Here is a 19,827-nt window from a genome sequence, read left to right on the forward strand (position 1 = left end):
CCAATCGGTAACAGAACCCGATCTCCTAGGACTGAGATGTTGTTTTATAAACAGTGGTTGCAGTCGACAGCTCAGGCGGGGAAACAGCTGTTCTTGGATTGTAGAGAGAACGCCTCACTCAGTTCTTCCCCTGAGACCCAGCTAGAAATGTTAGTGCTTGAAATGCACAGACATTGGCAGGCTGGCTCATTCAATTTCTGTTTCATATGGAGCTCGCCTGGAGTCTCCTGCGTCAAAGATTAGCCCTGCAAAGAACCCATGGAAAATCACGAGTGTTTTCTAAAGCCCTGCTGAGGCTTGACAGTTTATAGGATGCAAGCATCCAATGGATAGAGCATTTTCTGGAGTTCAGGGGATTATGGGAATTATGGCCGCCATTAAAGAATGTCTCGAGATACAGAGTTTCAGGCAAGTGAAGACAAGCATTTAGGTTTAACATTACTGGAAGCAAGGAGTCAGATGATGGAACTTCCCAGGGTCCGGATCAATGAACATTGGTAAATGCATCTAGGCACTAACCTAACAAAGAATCAGCAGTAAGTGTTAAGTGAAGACATCAAAGACATCAACTAAAATGATTCATGTAATCTAATCACTCATGTTGGGTGGCGGGATGGAGATGCGTATCTACCAAAGGAGGTGTAAGGCGTTCCTCCCCTCTGCTAGCCTGTAGGTCACCCTTGGGCAAGGTGTAGCACTTGCTTAACCCCCTGATCAGGGTAATGTGAAGCCATGGGAGCAGGTGGTGGATGTTGTGTAAGTACATCACATCCTGGTTATGGGACCACGAAAGCCAGGCAGAGAATCTCCGAAGAGTATTGATAATGGTTGGAGTCACCCTTCTTGTAAAAACACTGCCCAGAAGAAGGCAGTGGCAAACAACTTCTGTAGAAAAAAATTGCCAAGAATATTCATGGCCAAGAGCATGATTGCGCCCCCCCACCCCCGTCATATGACACGGCACGTAATGAATGAATGAATGACTCATTCATGGCCATTACTGATTAAGTCTTTGTTTGGGTGAGACACTAAAAGGCACCGAACCCATCCTGGACAAACTGATCACCCAAAAGGAAGAGGGCAAATGTTTCCAAGTGGTCCTGTTAAGTAGTGACAAACAAGAGCGCCGCAGTGTAGCACAAAATGCTGGAGGAACTTAGTAGGTCAGGCAGCATCTATGGAAAGGATTTGGGCTGAGACCCTTCATCAGGACTTGACATTATCACAAAGATGCCTACCCCTCGCAGGGCTCAACTTTCTGAGCTACAAGCTCATTCTAGATGTGAGTTTCATGGATGTCTGAGGCAACTATTGTTCAGCAAAAACGTTATCATTTCTATATCACATTGCAAATCCATTGCTGTTGTTAGGTCAAATATAGTGAGAACCCACAAACAATAATGAAATAATAAAGAAACTGGTGCCTTCCCAGTGCATATAACGAATAAACTCTTATCGGGCTTTCAGCGGGTACAGACATCGATTATAACCGACATTTCGATGACAAACTCTGCCATCTTCATCGGGGATGATGCCTGGGCCGGTCCGGTGCTATTTATACCCCCGTGGTCCGTCACTCCTGATTGGTTAGTCCTCATCCAATCAGGCTTCTGCTTTCGCACCCTGTTTACAATTGTATTCCAGCTTTTTAAGCGATATCTTCGTCTTCGTTATTTTTTACCCTCTAGTTGTATTTCAGTGGCTTCCTTTACCGGGTGGTCCCGAAAGCCATCGGCGTGGCACAGTAGTTTTGTGCCGTCGAAGTCAATCCTATGGCCTTTGCGAATGCAGTGTTTTCCGGGTAACCCAAACGGATACACCTCCCGTGCTCCTTGATGCGTGTTTCCATCGATCCGCATTCACAGAGAATCCCGAAACGCTGGTCGTCCTGATTCCTAGGTCATCTTTGACACGCATGGGCTGTGTTTTGAGCTCCCTTTAAGAGTTTGTGGATAGTATTAGTCCTGTAATTCTTCAGGATCCTAGTGATCCTTCCAGAACCCGTGGATTTATAGGGAAGGCATGCGGCAGCGACGGGTTCTTCGTCGTTAGGTTTTCCGTCGCCCTCTAAGGGCCCGTTGATTTCCTTCACCTTGTAGCCATTCTGTCGTGCCTAATCGTTTTATTTCCTCAGGGAGACCCTCCGGGTCCGAAATAGTTCTCGTGCGGTTAATCAAAGTGGAAAGGATCACTCTACATTGGGAGGCGTGATGGTGGTCGTTATTGTTGATAGCATTAACTGTGCGAAAACTATATCGGGCCCGGAGGGTCTCCCCGGGGAAGTAAAACGATTACGCACGACGTTCCTACAAGGTGAAGGAAATCAATCGGGCCTTCAAAGGGCCGACGGAAAAACCAGGAAAACTAACAATTGGGAGGAACCCATCGCTACCGCCTGTCTTCCCTGTATGTCCACGGTTTCTGGAAAGATCGCCAAGATCCTGAACAGATAGCGGATTAATACTTATACCGGGCTGGAAGCCCGAGAGGAGTTTAATAATGAAGTAATTAATTGTCAAATTCTGGAGGGGGGTTGGTTAAAAGAGATGTGTAAAAAAAAAACCTTGCTTTGTCAGATGGTAATGGGGCCTGGAATAGGCTGCCAGATGAACTGGTGGAAGCAGATACAATATAGAGGCAATTAAGGGGTATTTAGACAGACAGGTGTAAAGGCAGCAGATTTCCCCCCTCCACCAGAGTCCATGAAATGAAGCCGTCTGAAGTCGCAAACTCAATAGAAAGACTAAATCAGAGACGCGTGGGAAAGAGTTATATAAATCAAAATGAATCAATTATTTCTCCGTAACTCTCTTCTACGTGTCAGGAAAACAATTCTAATTTCCAAGCAGTCCAAAGGAGCAGAACTGCAAGGATTATAAATCTCTCCCTGCTTCCTTCTCCAATATGACCCATGCATCCAGATTTTTTTTTTCTGAAAGCAAGATCTCGCCTTCTGCTTTTCCCCCCAGGCTGTCTAGAGGTGGGAGGGACACCTGACGCTATCTGTTACTGGAATTGGAATTAGTTTATTATTGTCACAAGTACAGAGGTGCAGTGACTTGCATACTGTTCAAACAGATCGAATCAGTACACAGTGCAATGAATCAGGCTCAGGTTTATTATCACCATATGGTGTGAAATTTGTTAACAGCGGCAGCCGTACAATTCAATACATGATCATATAGAAAAAAATAAATCAATCAATTACAGTAAATATGTATTAGATAGTGCAGAAGCAGAAATAATAAAAAGTGAGGTAGTGTTCACGGGTTTAATGGCCATCTAGGAATCGGATGGCAGAGAGGAAGAAGCTGTTCCTGACTCACTGAGTGTGTGCCTTCGGCTTCTGTACCTCCTTCCCGGGTGGTAACCATGAGAAGAGCGCATGTCCTTGGTGATGGGGGTCCTTAATAATAGATGCCCCCTTTTTGAGACGCCGGCCTTAAAGATGTCTTGGTTACTACGGAAGCTAATACCCATGATGGAGCTGACGAATTTTTCAACTTTCTGTAGCTTTTTTCGTTCCTGTGAAGTCGCCCCCGCACCTCCCCCCCCCTCACACACACACCAGACAGTGATGCAGCTTGTCAGAACGCTCTGCACCGTACACCTGTAGAAGTTTCTGAGTGTTTTAGGTGATAAACCAAATCTCCTGAAACTCCTAATGAAATAATAATAAGTACTTTATTGATCCCGAGTGGGAAATTATTTTGTTACAGCAGCAACATTTAAAAACACACAGCAATGATAATAAATATACTATTGACTAATAAGTACAGAATAATAATATGCAAAATAATAGTTTAACAATGTGCAATAATAACATACAAAATAATAAAGCAGACACTGTTGTACTATGATGCGTGTTTCCCTGTCGCACAGAGATGAACTGTTGTATATGCTTATTGCATTTGGCAGGAAAGATTCTCTGTAATGATCCTTGTGACAGTGGAGCTGAATAAGCCTGTTCAAAAGGGTGCTCCGCTGATAATTCAGTAGGTCGTGGAGAGGATGTGCCAGGTTGGCCACGATGGGTTCAGGGACCTCCTCTCCACCGCTAACTCAGAAGAGTCCGGGTTGTAGCTGAGGATGGATCCAGCCTTTCTGATGAGTTTATTTAGACTTTTTGCGTCACCAGCACCGCTGCTGCTCCTCTCCCAACATAACGCCGCAAAGAAGACTGCACTCGCAACAACAGACTGGTAAAAGATTTCCAACATCCTGCTGCACACTTTGAAGGATCTCAGCTTCCTTGGAAAATAGAGTCTGCTCATCCCCTTCTTGTGAACAGCCTTGGTGTTGGTTTTCTAGTCAAGTCTGTTGCCGAGGTGAACACCCAAGTATTTGTACTCCCCCATCACCACAACAACTTCTTCCAGAATGTATACAGACCTCGTCACAGTCCTCTTTCTCCTAAACTCAATCTCCATCTCCCTGGTTTTGGCCACATTCAGGAGCAGGTGATTTCCTCCCACACCATTCCACAAACTTGTGTCATGGTTCCGGTTGGCCGCTCGCCTTTAACACTTCTTCCTCCCTGATTATGCCCCAATTTCAGTCAACTGCTGCTAGTTGACCCAATTACCGTACACCTGGGAGATAAATACGATGTCGACTCTACCGTAGGTTGCTAGTTTGTTGGTCAATTCTCGTGTGATAATTCGTTCCCTAGTCCGATTAGAACCTTTAGTTCTAAGTTCCGCTCTAGTTTCTAGGTAGTCCCTGTAAATCCCGTCTCCTTGTCAAGATTCCTGTGGTTTCCTGCTCTACGTTCAGGTCTATGCCAGCCTTCCCAACTGAGTGGACGTGCCGGTGTACTGCACTTGGGTTCTCCTCAGTCGCCCCCCGCCCCGCCCCGCAACAGAACAAACTGGCCAGCATGAACCTAGCGGACACGAATCCCCTACAACAAGCCCTCGCCAGCCATTTTTCCCTACTGGGCTTTAACATGATCAGCTGCTTCGGGATGTCATGAAGAACTTCCGCTCCCTGTCAGGAGACGTAAAGAGGGTCAGTGAACAGGTTGACCGAGTATCCGTCCATCTTACCTCGTCGACCCCGGGAGCTCTGTCTGACCAACCCAGAATGGCGATGCCCGATGCGTCCACTACACGTCCGTTAAGAGAGCCGCACGTACCCGAACCAGAACCCTACGCCGGGGATCTATGGAAGGGCCGGGCTTTTCTATTGCAATGCTCCTTGGTGTTCGGGCAGCAGCCATCCACATACGCCACTGACCGATCGAAAATAGCATACATTATGGGGTTGTTGCGAGGAAATGCCTTAGCTTGGGCCACCGCGATTTGGGACCTGCTCTTCCTTCCCCACCTTCATTTCAGAGATGAGGAAGATTTTTGACCATCCTGTCCGCGGTAGGGATGCCGCCAAGCGTCTCCTCAGCCTCTGTCAAGACTCATGTAGTGTTACCGAATACTCCGTGGAGTTCCGGACGCTAGCGGCCGACTCGGGCTGGAATGATGAGGCACTCCAGGAGGTATTCCGGCACGGCCTCTGGAAAAAGTAAAGGATGAGTTGGCGGCTAGGGTTGACACTAACAGCCTGGATTCAGTGATCTCCCTAACCTCCAGGCTGGACAACCGAATCCGAGAACCGCAGAGGGAGAGAACCGGTCGCCCTGCTCCTTTGGCCACCCCACGGCACGCTTTACCATCTACTCCCAGCCCTAACCCCTCTCTTCCTCCCGTTCCTAGAACAGCAGCCGGCCCGGCCGTTTCCACCACCCTGGGAGAGGAACCAGAGCCGTCTTTCTCCCACAGAGCGACTCCGGAGATTCAGAGCCGGGGATCGTTTCTATTGTGGTCAGTCGGGACATTTCATGCTACCTGTTCCCTTCGGCCAAAAGGGAGGGCTCGCCAGTAGGAAGCGGGACCCTGGTGAGCCAGACTACATTCCCTTCTGTCCCCCAATCCCGGATGCAGATCCAGGCTACTGTAACCTACAACCAACAGTCCCTGTCCTTGTCTGCCTTGATAGACTCCGGTGCTGAGGGGAATCTGTTGGATGAAGACATAGCTGCCCAGGCCGGAATTCCTCGGGAGCCGTTGACTACCCCTCTGGAAGCCCGGCCACTGGACGGAAAACTTCTGGCTCGAGTCACTCACCGTACTGCACCTGTCTTTGATCCTCTCTGGGAATCATCGGGAGCAGGTATAATTTAACCTAATCTCCTCTCCTCAAGCCCCGATAGTACTTGAATACCCCTGGTTAAGCCGCCATAATCCTTGCATTGATTGGTCCCCCGGGAAGATCGTCAGCTGGAGTCCGTTTTGTCATTCCACTTGTCTACAGTCGGCCCATTCCCCTGTAAGAACCACCACGACCTCGTCTGCCGTTGAATCCCCCGAGTTGTCCAGGGGTCCAGCGGAGTACCACGACCTGGTACAAATGTTTAGTGAACAACGCGCCCTTTCCCTGCCTCCACAACGACCATACGACTGTGCCATCGACCTTCTCCCCGGAGCTCCTCTACCCACCAGTCGGCTGTATAACCTGTCCTGGCCAGAGAGGGAAGCAGTGGAAGGTTCCATCTGTGAATCTTCCGCGGCGGGCATTATTCGACCCTCATCCTCCCCGGTGGGCGCTGGATTCTTCTTTGTGGGGAAGGAGGATGGCTCTGTCCGTCCCTGCATCGATTACCGAGACCCAAATCATATAACCATTAGGAACAAGTACCCACTGTCTCAAGTGCTGCGTTCGAGCGACGTCATGGAGCCACCATCTTCTCGGAGTTGGGCCTCCGAAACGCCTACCATTTGGTCCGGATAAGGGAGGGGGACGAGTGGAAGACGGCTTTCAATACCCCTTTAGGCCACTTCGAGTACTTGGTCATGCCTTTCGGCCTCACCAATCCCCCCGCCGTTTTTCAAGCCTTGATCAACGATGTCCTAAGAGACTTCATTAACCGCTTTGTGTTTGTCTACCTGGATGACATCCTAATCTTTTCCAACAGTTCCCAGCAACACATGCACCATGTCCGTCAAGTCCTGCAGAGGCTGGGGGAGAACAAATTATTCGTAAAGGCGGAGAAATGCGAATTCCACATCCCCTTGGTCAGGTTATATCATCGGGGGGGGGGGGGGGGGGGGGGGGGGGGGGGACAGGTGAGAGCTGATCCCGAGAAGGTGGGGCTGTGGCGGAGTGGCCCAAACCCACGGACTGCAAACAACTCCAGCGGTTCCTGGGGTTTGCGAACTTCTATCGCCGGTTCATCAGAAACTACAGTCAGGTGGTGGCTCCCCTTACCCGACTTACCTCACCTGCCACCCCTTTCCTTTGGAACTTCGAGGCGGACTCGGCATTTGCCGAACTGAAGAGGCGTTTCACGTCTGCCCCCGTTCGGATTCAACCGGACCCCTCCTATCAGTTCATTGTGGAGGATGTCGCCTCTGATTCCGGGGTGGGAGCGGTACTGTCCCAACGTTCGGGCCCGGATCAGGAACTACATCCCTGTGCCGCCTTCTCTCGCCGACTGTCTCCCGCTGAACAAAACTATACGACGTGGGGAATCGGGAGCTAATGGCGGTCAAACTGGCGTTGGAAGAATGAGGCATTGGTTGGAGGGGGCGGAACACCCGTTCATCGTCTGGACAGACCATAAGAACCGCCAAACGCCTGAATTCCCGCCAGGCCCGTTGGGCATTATTTTTTGGCCGGTTCAGATTCTCCCTCACCTATCGTCCGGGGTCCAAGAACGGGAAGCCCGATGCCCTCTCCCGCCAATACGTTACCGAGGAGGACCTTTCCAACCCCGAGACCATTCTTCCACCATCCTGTGTAGTGGCTGTTCTCACCTGGGAGATCGAGTCCAGAGTCAAAGAGGTCCAAAGGACGCACCGGACCTCCCAATGGCCTCTTTGTACCCGATGCTGTTCGATCGCAGGTTCTCCAGTGGGGGCACACTTCTCTCTTCGCCTGCCATCCCGGAATCGATCGGACCCTGACCCTCCTGAAGAGGCATGTCTGGTGGCCCTCCATGTTTCCGCATGTTCCGTCTCCGCCCGTGGAAAAGCCTCCCATCGGCCACCTGCGGGATTACGCCGTCGCCTACCTGTCCCTGGGCGTCCCTGGTCCCACATCGCTTTAGATTTCGTCACCGGTCTACCCTCTTCACATGGAAACACTGCCATACTCACTGTTGTGGACCGTTTCTCCAAGTCGGTACATTTTGTAGCCCTCCCTAAACTACCTTCCGCGCAGGAGACCGCAGACCTTCTCGTCACCCACGTTTGCCGATTTCACGGAATCCCTTCGGATATTGTCTCCGACCGGGGACCTCAATTCATTTCACAAGTTTGGAGATCCTTTTGTCAAGCCCCTGGATGCCTTAGTTAGCCTGTCATCCGGGTTTCACCCACAGACGAACGGGCAGACGGGGCGGGTCAACCAGGAGTTGGAGGCGGCGTTATGTTGTATAACAGCCAACAACCCATCTACCTGTAGCAACCATCTCGCCTGGGCAGAATACGCCCACAACTCACTGGTCAGCACCGCTACCGGAAAATCTCCGTTTGAATGCTCTCTGGGGTATCAACCCCCCGTTGTTTCCCGCCCAGGAAGAGGAGATTGCGGTACCGTCAGTCCAAGCCCAAATACACAGGTGCCGGAAGATCCGGGAAGACACACGCACGGCCCTGCTTCGCTCAGGCAACCGCAACCGAAAAATTAACGACCGCCATCGTAACCCTGCTCCTGAGTATCGACCTTGTCAGAAGGTGTGGCTCTCGTCCAGAGCCATTCCTCTCAAGAACGAGCCCAAGAAGCTCACCCCCCGCCTCTTGGGACCCTTCGAGGTTGAGAGCATTATCAATCCCACGGCAGTGCGGCTCAAACTACCTACGTCAAAGCAGATACATCCTACATTTCACGTCTCCCAGTTGAAACCGGTTTCTGTCAGCCCCTTGTACCGTCCGACTGAACTCCCTCCACCGACCCCCCGATCATCGACGACCATCCGGCGTACACAGTCCGGCGGATATTGGATGCCCGCCGTCGGGGCAGGGGTCTCCAGTACCTGGTCGACTGGGAGGGGTACGGTCCTAAAGAACGATCCTGGATCGCCCGCTCCTTCATCCTAGACCGCTCTCTTATCTGGGATTTCCATCGGGACCATCCAGAGAAGCCTAGGGGGTTACCTGGAGGCTGCCGTTGAGGGAGGGTTGCTGTCGTGGTTCCGGTTGGCCATTCCCCTTTAACACTTCTTTCTCCCTGATTATGCCCCAATTTCAGTCAATTGCTGCTAGTTGACCCAATTACCGTACACCTGGCTTTCATCAGAGACTGGGAGATAAATACAATGGCGACTCTATCACAGGTTGCCAGTTCATTGGTCAATTCTCGTGTGATACTTCGTTCCCTAGTCCGATTAGAACCTTTAGTTCTAAGTTCCGCTCTAGTTTCTAGATAGTCCCTGTAAATCCCTTCTCCTTGTCAAGATTCCTCTGATTTCCTGCTCTACGTTCAGGTCTACGCCAGCCTTCCCAACCGAGTCGACGTGCCGGTGTCCTGCACTTGGGTTCTCCTCAGTCGCCCCCCCCCCCCCCGCAACAACTTGTCCACCAGTCCTCTGTACTCTGACTCCTGCCCATCTCTGATACACCCAACCACCACTGAGTTATCAGAGAACTTCTGCAAGTGACAAGACTCAGATCTGTACTGAAAGTCTGAGGTTTACAGTGTGAACCGAGACAAGACAGTCCCTCATGGTGCTCCAGTGCCACTCACCATCATCTCAGACAGAACTACCCAGCCGTACAAACTGGGGTCTGTCTGTCAGGTAGCCAGTAATCCAGGAGATTTGTCTACACCTATCCTTGGCAGCTCCTCACTCAGATTGAATTGAAGGCACTAGAAAAATCAAAAAGTGAATCTCACTATGCCACCAGCATCACCCAGGTGGGAATGAGCTCACTGCAACAGGTAGATGATGACATCATCCTCTCCCACATGAGGTTGGTAGGCAAACTGTATAGAGGGTCCAATGAAGATCTCACCTGTGGTCCAAGGTAAGTCAGGACCAACCTCACCAATACCTTCATCACATGAGATGTGAGGGCAGCTGGTCTGTAGTCTTTGTTCAGATGTAGTCACCTTCTTGGGTACAGGAACTAAGCAGGAAGTCTTCCATAGCACCAGTATCTTTTCTTGACTCAGATTGTAAAGGTGCTGCAAAATACCAGAGAGCTGGCTTACGCAGGGCTTCAGTACCCTGGGGCTGATACCACCCGGTCCAGCAGCCTTGCCATGATGTAGTTTCTCCAGCAGTCTCCTAATCTGACCTGCTGTCACAGGCAGGCAGGGGAGGGTGGTCATTCCCATGGAGGCAGGGGTGGAGGGAGGTGGTTTTGGGGGCAGGGAGGGTGTGTGGTTTGGGCAAGTGGGGGAGGGGACAGCAGGAGCTCCCATGCTCAACCTGTTGGAAAAACAAGTTCCTATTTGTTGGCCCTGTCCAGGCAGCCCTTGATCTTCCTTTCCATAACCTTGAAGCCAGTAATCTGTTTCATGCCCTTATGCTATTCTGATGGAGCTTGTGCTCCAGTATCTCGTGGGATTCTTTCCACACCCTCAGCTTTACCCTCAGTTCACTCAATACTCACCTTAGTACTTGTCTGAAGGCTTTCTTCTTCATATTCAAAACTTCCTTCAGGTCACTGGTGATCCAGGGCTTGTTGTTGGGGAACCTGTGTACAGTCCTACTGGCACGATGGTGTTCTCACAGAATTCGATATAGTCTGATACAATCAGTCATTTTGTATGATTGTATATAGCCACTGTCTTGCCCTCTTTATAGCTGCATCGGTATGTTGGGACCAGGTTAGATCCTCAGAGATCTTGTCACCCAGGAGCTTGAAATTGCTCACTCTTTCCACTTCTGAGCTAGAATCAAAATCAGGTTTAATATCACTGACATATGTAGTGAAATTTATTTTTTAAAAATTTGTATATTTATTTATTTAAATTAAATAAGCAGTGCAAAAAGGGAGAAAAATAGTGACATAGTGTTCATGGGTTGGTTCATTGTCAGTTCAGAAATCTGATGGCAGAGTGGAAGAAGCTGTTCCTAAAACATAGTAGAATGAAGTTTTACTGAGTTTATTTAGTAAACCTAGTTTACTTAGTAGAACTAAGTAAAACGATAACAGTGCAGAATAAAGTGCACCAGCTAACAGAGAGAGCGCAGTGCATGTAGACAATAAGGTACAAGATCATAACAAGATAGATTGAAAGGTCAAGAGTCCATCTGACCCGAAGGACTCCTGCTGTACTGCAGTGGCAGAGTTAGGCTGGGTTAGCTTCTCAGTTATGAGCTCATCTTCGGTCTGGAAGGTGAGATTGCCAGCACTATCACGAAGGGCAGGGAAAGGTCCTTACTTCATTAATGTATCTTTTCCCTCTCTTATTTTCCATCGCCTGTACCAATTATATTTTCTCTTGCCTCGAGCCAATTGGATGCACGATCAGCAAATTGTTACTGCATAGAGAAAGCGAAGAAGTCAGCACTATTCCAGTACACATAATGATTCCGATCTATTGAGGCGATTGGCCAGGTTCCTCTGTCTAATGATTATATGCAGGGCAGCCGAGACAGAAGGGTGAAGATGTGTACAATTACCACCTGATCAAACCACTTCCTAAATCAGTAATGTCTGGAAGAAAATACTGCTTAATAATGGCACAGCCACTCTTGGTTAATTTATAGGTGCTTTGAAGACTTTAGAGGCAGTTTAAAATAAAAACTATTTTAATATGTACCCATCCAACATTTCACTGAATTGAAATGCCATCCATTTAGCAACCTGTTCTGTCAAGTGCATAATGATGGAAATGTATTTTTAAGTGTGTGATTGAACAATCGTTTCCTCCTTTATGAACGTAATTGTATATCAGAGGGTTCAGCCCACCTGAACTCTTCCACTTCAGACCGCATGAAACATTCAATCTGTCAACATTTCAGCTAGACGAGTTCACTGCAGCCTTCTCCCCTCGTCGGCTCCATTCAAGCCCTTGCTGTGTGAACACTGACTCACCTTCCTCTTCTTATGGGGCATCTGCGCTCTAGCCAGCGTTTTACGCGTTAGTGAGAAACATTATCGCCCGCAGGGCAATCCGTGCCAGTAAATCCATTAGCTGGTAGTGGACATGCGAAGTTTAAAAGCTGTCCATCCCTCCGCAGTTGGGTTAAAACTCTGAAAGGCACTTTGATGTCTACAAGTCTGTGCTCTATAATACAGCACAGTATGATAAGTCTGCCACTGTATAACACTAAGGTACAATACTACTGGGGACAGATCTGTCACTGTATAACACTGGGGCACAGTACCAGTGGGGATGAGTCTGTCACTGTATAACACTGGGGTTTAGTACTGGTGGGGTCAGGTCTATCATTGTATGATTCAGGAGCACAGTACTAGTGGGAACGGGTCTGTCACAGTATAACACTGGGCTGCAGTACCGCTAAGGACAGGTTTGTAACTATCATAGCTGGTGTACATATTCAAGCTGAATTTTCACTCAAGTCAGCTCTACTCACAGGGATGCTTTACCACCCCATGGTTCTAAAGGTTCTAAGGTTCATTTTGTTGTCTAAGTATGCATGTACAATACAACTCCAGATAGCCATGAAATTCAGAAAGACCATGAGCACTGTTGAAAGAAAAGACATCAACTACCCCCCCAGCAACAATAACATCAAACCCCAAGCACCCTCCCTCCCTCCCAAAAAAGCACAGCAACAAGAGCATCAAACCCCCAACCCCTCTGTCACACACAAAAACTAACAAATCGCCCACACAGAAAAACACCAAATAGATCAACAGACTCCAAATCCCCAACCCCTCGCTGGTACAAAAAGTAGCATATCCCTTCACTCGCCAATCAGCAACAAGGAAGAAAATACAGAAAACCGAAGGAAACCAGTATAAGCTTGTGCAGTTCTTACAGAGGTCAGGAAATGTCGGCTAGAGCTGACCTTGATTCCGTTCATATCACGCAGTGGTTGTGGGGAGCAAGACAGAGAGTCCTATAGCTCAGAAACAGACCCTTCTGTCCATCCACACTGACTATCCACCCCCTATTTACACTAATCCCATTTTATTCTCCCCAATTTTCCATCATTTGCCCCAGATTCTAGCACCAACATCCCCACTCACACACACATCTAAACTTGCACACACACACACACACACACACACACACACACACACACACACACACACACACACACACACACACACACACACACACACACACACTCAGGACAATCTACAGAGCCCCCCATTAACCTACCCACATCTTTGGTATGTGGGAGGAAAGCAGGGCACCCAGGGCAAACCCACACCGGGAGAACACGCGGACTCCACACAGACAGCACTTCTTCTGCCACTTTAGCATTGCTGTAATCATTGCTCCTGTGATATTGCCTCATTATTCAATGGGCTGTCATCACACACAGACCAACTGCTACAAGGAGAGTTTGGACAAACCTGGGCTGTTTTCTCGAAGATTGAGGAGAGACCTGATTAAAGTCTGTAAGGTTATGAGAGGTATAGATAGAGTGGACAGTCAGAATCTTTTTCTCCCCCCCCCCCCCCCCCACCACCCCAGCGTAGAAATGTCAAGACCAGAGGACATGAACTTCAGGTGAGAGGGGAAGGTTAAAGAGAGATAATTTTTTTAAACAGGGAGTGATGGGTGGCTGTAATGTGTTGTCACTGGTGTATCAGAGGCTGGAGGTAGGCACCTGAATGATGTGCAGGCAGTAAAGAATTGGTTTAATTTGTCACAAACTTTGTGGGCTGAAGGGCTTGTTCCTGAGCGGAACTGTTCCGTGGTCTACGCAATAGATGCAAGGACTCTATTTTCGATTTTTGAATCGCAGCAAGAGGCGGAGAGGGAAGAGGTTTAAAAAAAGCTCGGAGTGAAGCTGTTTTTTTTTAACCGATCGCGGCAAAGAGGCTAGACTGCGCAGGCGCGTGACGTAGCGCCAAAGGTTTAAAAAGAAAGCCTGCCATATACAGCGGCCGTCGCCGGAGTGGACTGAGCCGGAGTGGGTCGGCTTTGGCTCAATCAGGCTTCGGCGAGGTTTGAACGGGGCATAACTGCGCAAGCGCGTGAAAGTCGGCCCGTGAGGCAGCGGGAGAATTTAAATAGCGAGCAGAGGCTGAGTACGAGCTTCACTCCAGGCGAGGTAAGGTCGGGTAAGATCCTTTAATTAATTTAATTAGATTAGGAGTAGGTAATGGAGGCAGCAGTTAGGGCAGTTGAGTGCTCCGTTTGCAGTATGTGGGAAGTCAGGGCGAGCTCAGCTGTCCCTGATTACTACACCTGCAAAAGGTGCATCCAGCTGCAGCTCCTGACAAACCGTGTTAGGGAACTGGAGCTGGAGCTGGATGAACTTCGGATCATTCGGGAGGCAGAGGCAGAAATAAACAGGAGTTTCAGGGAGATAGTCACCCCTAGGAGTCAGGAGGCAGGTAGTTGTGTGACTGTCAGGAGAGGGAAGGGGAATAGACAGGAAGAGCAGAGCACCCCTGTGGCCGTTCCCATCAACAATAAGTATACCGTTTTGGATACTGTTGGTGGGGAGGACCTACCAGGGACAAGTTGCAGTGTTTGCGTCTCTGGCACCGAGACTGGACCTTCAGCTCAGAAGGGAAGGAGGGAAAAGAGGAGAGCTGTAGTGATAGGGGATTCGATAGTTAGGGAGACAGATAGGAGGTTCTGTGGAAGAGATCGAGAATCCCAGATGGTCTGTTGCCTCCTGGTGCCAGGATCCGATATCTCGGATCGAGTTCTCAGTATTCTCAAGAGGGAGGGTGAGCAGCCGGATGACGTGGTCCATGTAGGTACCAATGACGTGGGTAGGAAGAGTGAGGAGGTCCTGAAAGGTGAGTTTAGGAAGCTAGGTGCCAAGTTAAAGGACAGGACCTCCAGGATAGCAATTTCAGGATTGCTATCAGTGCCACGGGCAGGTGGATTTAGAAATAGTAAGATAGTGCAGATCAACACGTGGCTGAAGACATGGTGCAGGAGGGAGGGCTTCAGACTTATAGATAATTAGGCAGTTTTCCAGGGAAGGTGGGACCTGTTCCAGTGGTACGGTTTACATCTGAACTGGAGGGGGACAAATATTCTTGCAGGTAGGTTTGCTAGAGAGGCTCCAGTGGATTTAAACTAGATATGAGGGGGGGGGGGGAACCAGAGTGTAGGAACAGATGTATGGGAGAAGGAAGAAAAAGAAAACAGTAAAGTTCTTTGTCTTGTTTGAGATAAACAGAGAGGAACAGGTGGAGAATTTTTAAAATGCGTTTATTTTAATGCTAGGAGCATTGTAAGAAAGGTGGATGAGCTTAGAGCATGGATTGATACCTGGAAATATGATGTTGTAGCTATTAGTGAAACATAGTTGCAGGAGGGGTGTGATTGGCAACTAAATATTCCTGGATTTCATTGCTTCGGGTGTGATAGAATCGGAGGGACAAGAGGGGGAGGTGTTGCGTTGCTTGTCAGAGAAAATATTACAGCGGTGCTCTGGCAGGATAGATTAGAGTGCTCGTTTAGGGAGGCTATTTGGGTGGAATTGAGGAATGGGAAAGGTGTAGTAACTCTTATAGGGATGTATTGTAGACCACCTAATGGGGAGCGAGAATTGGAGGAGCAAATTTGCAAGGAGATAGCAGATATTTGTAGTAAACACAGGGTTGTGATTGTGGGAGATTTTAATTTTCCACACATGGACTGGGAAGCTCATACTGTAAAAGGGATGGATGGTTTGGAGTTTGTAAAATGTGTGCAGGATAGTTTTTTGCAGCAATACATAGAGGTACCAACTAGAGAAGGGGCAGTGTTGGATCTTCTGTTAGGGAATGAAATAGGTCAGGTGACGGAGGTTGGGGAGCACTTCGGGTCCAGTGATCACAATGCCATTAGTTTCAATATAATTATGGAGAAGGATAGGACTGGACCCAGGGTTGAGATTTTTGATTGGAGAAAGGCTAACTTTGAGGCGATGTGAAAGGATTTAGAAGGAGTGGATTCGGACAATTTGTTTTATGGGAAGGATGTAATAGAGAAATGGCAGTCATTTAAAGGTGAAATTTTGAGGGTACAGAATCTTTATGTTCCTGTTAGGTTGAAAGGAAAGGTTAAAAGTTTGAGAGAGCCATGGTTTTCAAGGGATATTGGAAACTTGGTTAGGAAAAAGAGAGATATCTACAATAAATATAGGCAGCATGGAGTAAATGAGGTGCTCGAGGAATATAAAGAATGTAAGTAGAATCTTAAGAAAGAAATTAGAAAAGCTAAAAGAAGATACGAGGTTGCTTTGGTAAGTAAGGTGAAAATAAATCCAAAGGGTTTCTACAGTTATATTGATAGCAAAAGGAGAGTGAGGGATAAAATTGGTCCCTTAGAGAATCAGAGTGGGCAGCTATGTGTGGAGCTGAAAGAGATGGGGGAGATTTTGAACAATTTCTTTTCTTTGGTATTCACTAAGGAGAAGGATATTGAATTGTGTAAGGTAAGGGAAACAAGTAGGGAAGTTATGGAAATTATGACAATTAAAGAGGAGGAAGTACTGGCGCTTTTAAGGAATATAAAAGTGGATAAATCTCTGGGTCCTGACAGAATATTCCCTAGGACCTTGAGGGAGGTTAGTGTAGAAATAGTAGGGGCTCTAACAGAAATATTTCAAACATCATTAGAAATGGGGATGGTGCCGGAGGATTGGCGTATTGCTCATGTGGTTCCATTGTTTAAAAAGGGTTCTAAGAGTAAACCTAGCAATTATCGGCCTGTCAGTTTGACGTCAGTGGTGGGTAAATTAATGGAAAGTATTCTTAGAGATGGTATATATAATTATCTGGATAGACAGGGTCTGATTAGGAACAGTCAACATGGATTTGTGCGTGGAAGGTCATGTTTGACAAATCTTATTGAATTTTTTGAAGAGGTTACGAGGAAAGTTGACGAGGGTAAAGCTGTGGATGTTGTCTATATGGACTTCAGTAAGGCTTTTGACAAGGTTCTGCACGGAAGGTTAGTTAGGAAGGTTCAGTCATTAGGTATTAATATTGAAGGAGTAAAATGGATTCAACAGTGGCTGGATGGGAGATGCCAGAGAGTAGTGGTGGATAACTGTCAGGTTGGAGGTCGGTGACTAGTGATGTGCCTCAGGGATCTGTACTGGGTCCAATGTTGTTTGTCATTTACATTAATGATCTGGATGATGGGGTGGTAAATTGGATTAGTAAGTATGTGGATGATATTAAGGAAGGTGGCGTTGTGGATAATGAAGTAGGTTTTCAAAGTTTGCAGAGAGATTTAGGCCAGTTAGAAGAGTGGGCTGAGCGATGGCAGATGGAGTTTAATGCTGATAAGTGTGAGGTGCTACATTTTGGTAGGAATAATCCAAATAAGTGGTAGGGCATTGAAGAATGCAGTAGAACAGAGTGATCTAGGAATAATGGTGCATAGTTCCCTGAAGGTGGAATCTCATGTGGATAGGGTGGTGTAGAAAGCTTTTGGTATGCTGGCCTTTATAAATCAGAGCATTGAGTATAGGAGTTGGGATGTAATGTTGAAATTGTACAAGGCATTGGTAAGGCCGAATTTGGAGTATTGTGTACAGTTTTGGTCACCGAATTATAGGAAAGATGTCAACAAAATAGAGAGAGTACAGAGAAGATTTACTAGAATGTTACCTGGGTTTCAGCACCTAAGTTACAGGGAAAGATTGTACAAGTTAGGTCTTTATTCTTTGGAGCGTAGCAGGTTGAGGGGGGACTTGATAGAGGTATTTAAAATTATGAGGGGGATAGATAGAGTTGATGTGGATAGGCTTTTTCCATTGAGAGTAGGAGAGATTCAAACAAGAGGACATGAGTTGAGACTTAGGGGGCAAAAGTTTAAGGGTAACATGAGGTGGAATTTCTTTACTCAGAGAGTGGTAGCTGTGTGGAATGAGCTTCCAGTAGAAGTGGTAGAGGCAGGTTCGGTATTGTCATTTAAAGCAAAATTGGATAGGTATATGGACAGGAAAGGGATGGAGGGTTATGGGCTGTGTGCGGGTCAGTGGGATTAGGTGAGAGTAAGCGTTCAGCACGGACTAGAAGGGCCGAGGTGGCCTGTTTCCGTGCTGAAATTGTTATATGGTTTATATGGACTCCCCACCATTCACTCCGTGTGCCTGCGTGTCTCTACTCAATGATCTTATTCCTCACCTCCTTCTTATGTGGGGGGGAGGTGTAAGGAAACAGCAGCCAGTCGAGGAGGAGGCAGTGTGAAACCAGGACCTTACAGCTGAAAGAGATGCGGAGGAATTTCTTTAGCCAGAGGGTGGTGAATCTGTGGAATTCAGTGCCACAGACAGAGGTGGAGGCTAAGTCATGAGGTATATTTATATTTAAAGTGGAGTTTGACAGGTACTTAATTGGTAAGGGGGGGCAAAGATTACAGGGAGAGGGCAGGAGAGTGGGGTTGAGGGAGATAATTAACCAGTCATAATGGGATGGCAGAGCAGACTTGATGGGCTGAATGGCCCAATTCTGCACCGACATCTTGTGGCTTTATGGAGAGGGGAGGGAAATCCTTCAACACAACTTTTGAATGAAAGGCCACAGCACAATGTCACTGGTAATCTGCTTCTGGAAGATTCTTGGTCTGCTTTGTCTGTGCATTAGTATTCCTACCATTATTGCTACTATGGGGATTTAATGCAAAGTTCTTGTTTCTTTTCACAGGGACGTTTTGCATCATTTCACTGTGCACGTGCGTCGCTGGAATTAACTTTGAACTCTCCCGCTACCCCAGATACCTGTACGGCCTGCCCGACGACATCAGCCACGGCTACGGCTGGTCCATGTTCTGCGCCTGGGGCGGCCTCGGCTTGACGCTCATCGCTGGCTTCTTCTGCACCCTGGCGCCCTCAGTCCAGACCGTCCCCAGGACAAGCTACCCAAAATCCAGACCGGAGAATGGGACTGTCTGCTAGAGCTCCACGGATGCGGCCAATTCAGAGGGGGGACCAGGCCAGGGGTCTTGCTCACGTGGTGCCTGGCTTGATGGACCTTTGATGGCACAAGCCAGAAGTTATTCAACAGCAAACCCTGAGCTGTGTATAATTCTTGACTTATATGTTAGTCTTAATTCTCTGAATGAAGAAGAACACAAATGTATATGCTGTATCTATACTGTTCCATTCAATGGAAATGGTCAACACTCCCACATCTTGGTTGTGCCGATGAATAGATTTGATTAGTCAAGTTTATCATGGTGGATATGCCCCCTGATGTAGTATACAGACACCTCCTCCATTAAAGCCCAGAACTTTGTGTGTCGGATGTATTTTCACATTCACTTTCATACCAACATGTGTGCGTGTGTGGGCGTGCGTGTGCGTGTATTTTATGATCAATGTAACTCGTGAAACTGTAATTTTATTTTCTTCCCTGCAGAAATAAACTGTACTGGAAACTGAGTCTGAACAGGGGCTGAATTATGCCTTGGTAATGTGTGACGATCTTCATTTTTTTTTAAATTAAAGTTCAACCCCATCATCAAATGGCTTTGAGATGGTTATTGTAATCTACTGCTCAATCAGACCAGGGCTTTGAAATAACGCTGCCTTGTCCTGTGTCCTTTAACACTGTCTCAGGTCAAAGATTAACAATTATTAGGTCCTACGCCACCAGGTTCTGGAACATTTATTACCTTCAACCAGTAGGCTCCTGAACCAGGATGGATAACTTCACTCATCCCCAACACTGAACTGATTCCACAATCTATGGACTCACTTTCAAGGACTCTACAACT

General features: G+C 47.8%; 1 protein-coding gene across 2 annotated transcripts in view; it reads left to right on the forward strand.

The window, feature by feature from the left end:
- Positions 1 to 19,492, forward strand: part of tmem178bb (transmembrane protein 178Bb) — a 391,627-nt gene extending 372,135 nt beyond the window's left edge. The window contains exon 4 of one of the 2 annotated variants that reach the window (XM_073058933.1): positions 18,826 to 19,492. In XM_073058933.1, coding sequence (XP_072915034.1) covers positions 18,826 to 18,905 — 80 coding nt within the window. In that variant the 3' untranslated portion in view covers positions 18,906 to 19,492. Of the gene's footprint in view, positions 1 to 18,755 lie in introns of both variants that reach the window. The other variant, XM_073058932.1, reaches the window with a different exon arrangement.
- Positions 19,493 to 19,827: the final 335 nt, after the last annotated feature.

This window comes from Hemitrygon akajei, chromosome 10 (assembly GCF_048418815.1).
Source record: "Hemitrygon akajei chromosome 10, sHemAka1.3, whole genome shotgun sequence".
NCBI lineage: Eukaryota > Metazoa > Chordata > Chondrichthyes > Myliobatiformes > Dasyatidae > Hemitrygon > Hemitrygon akajei.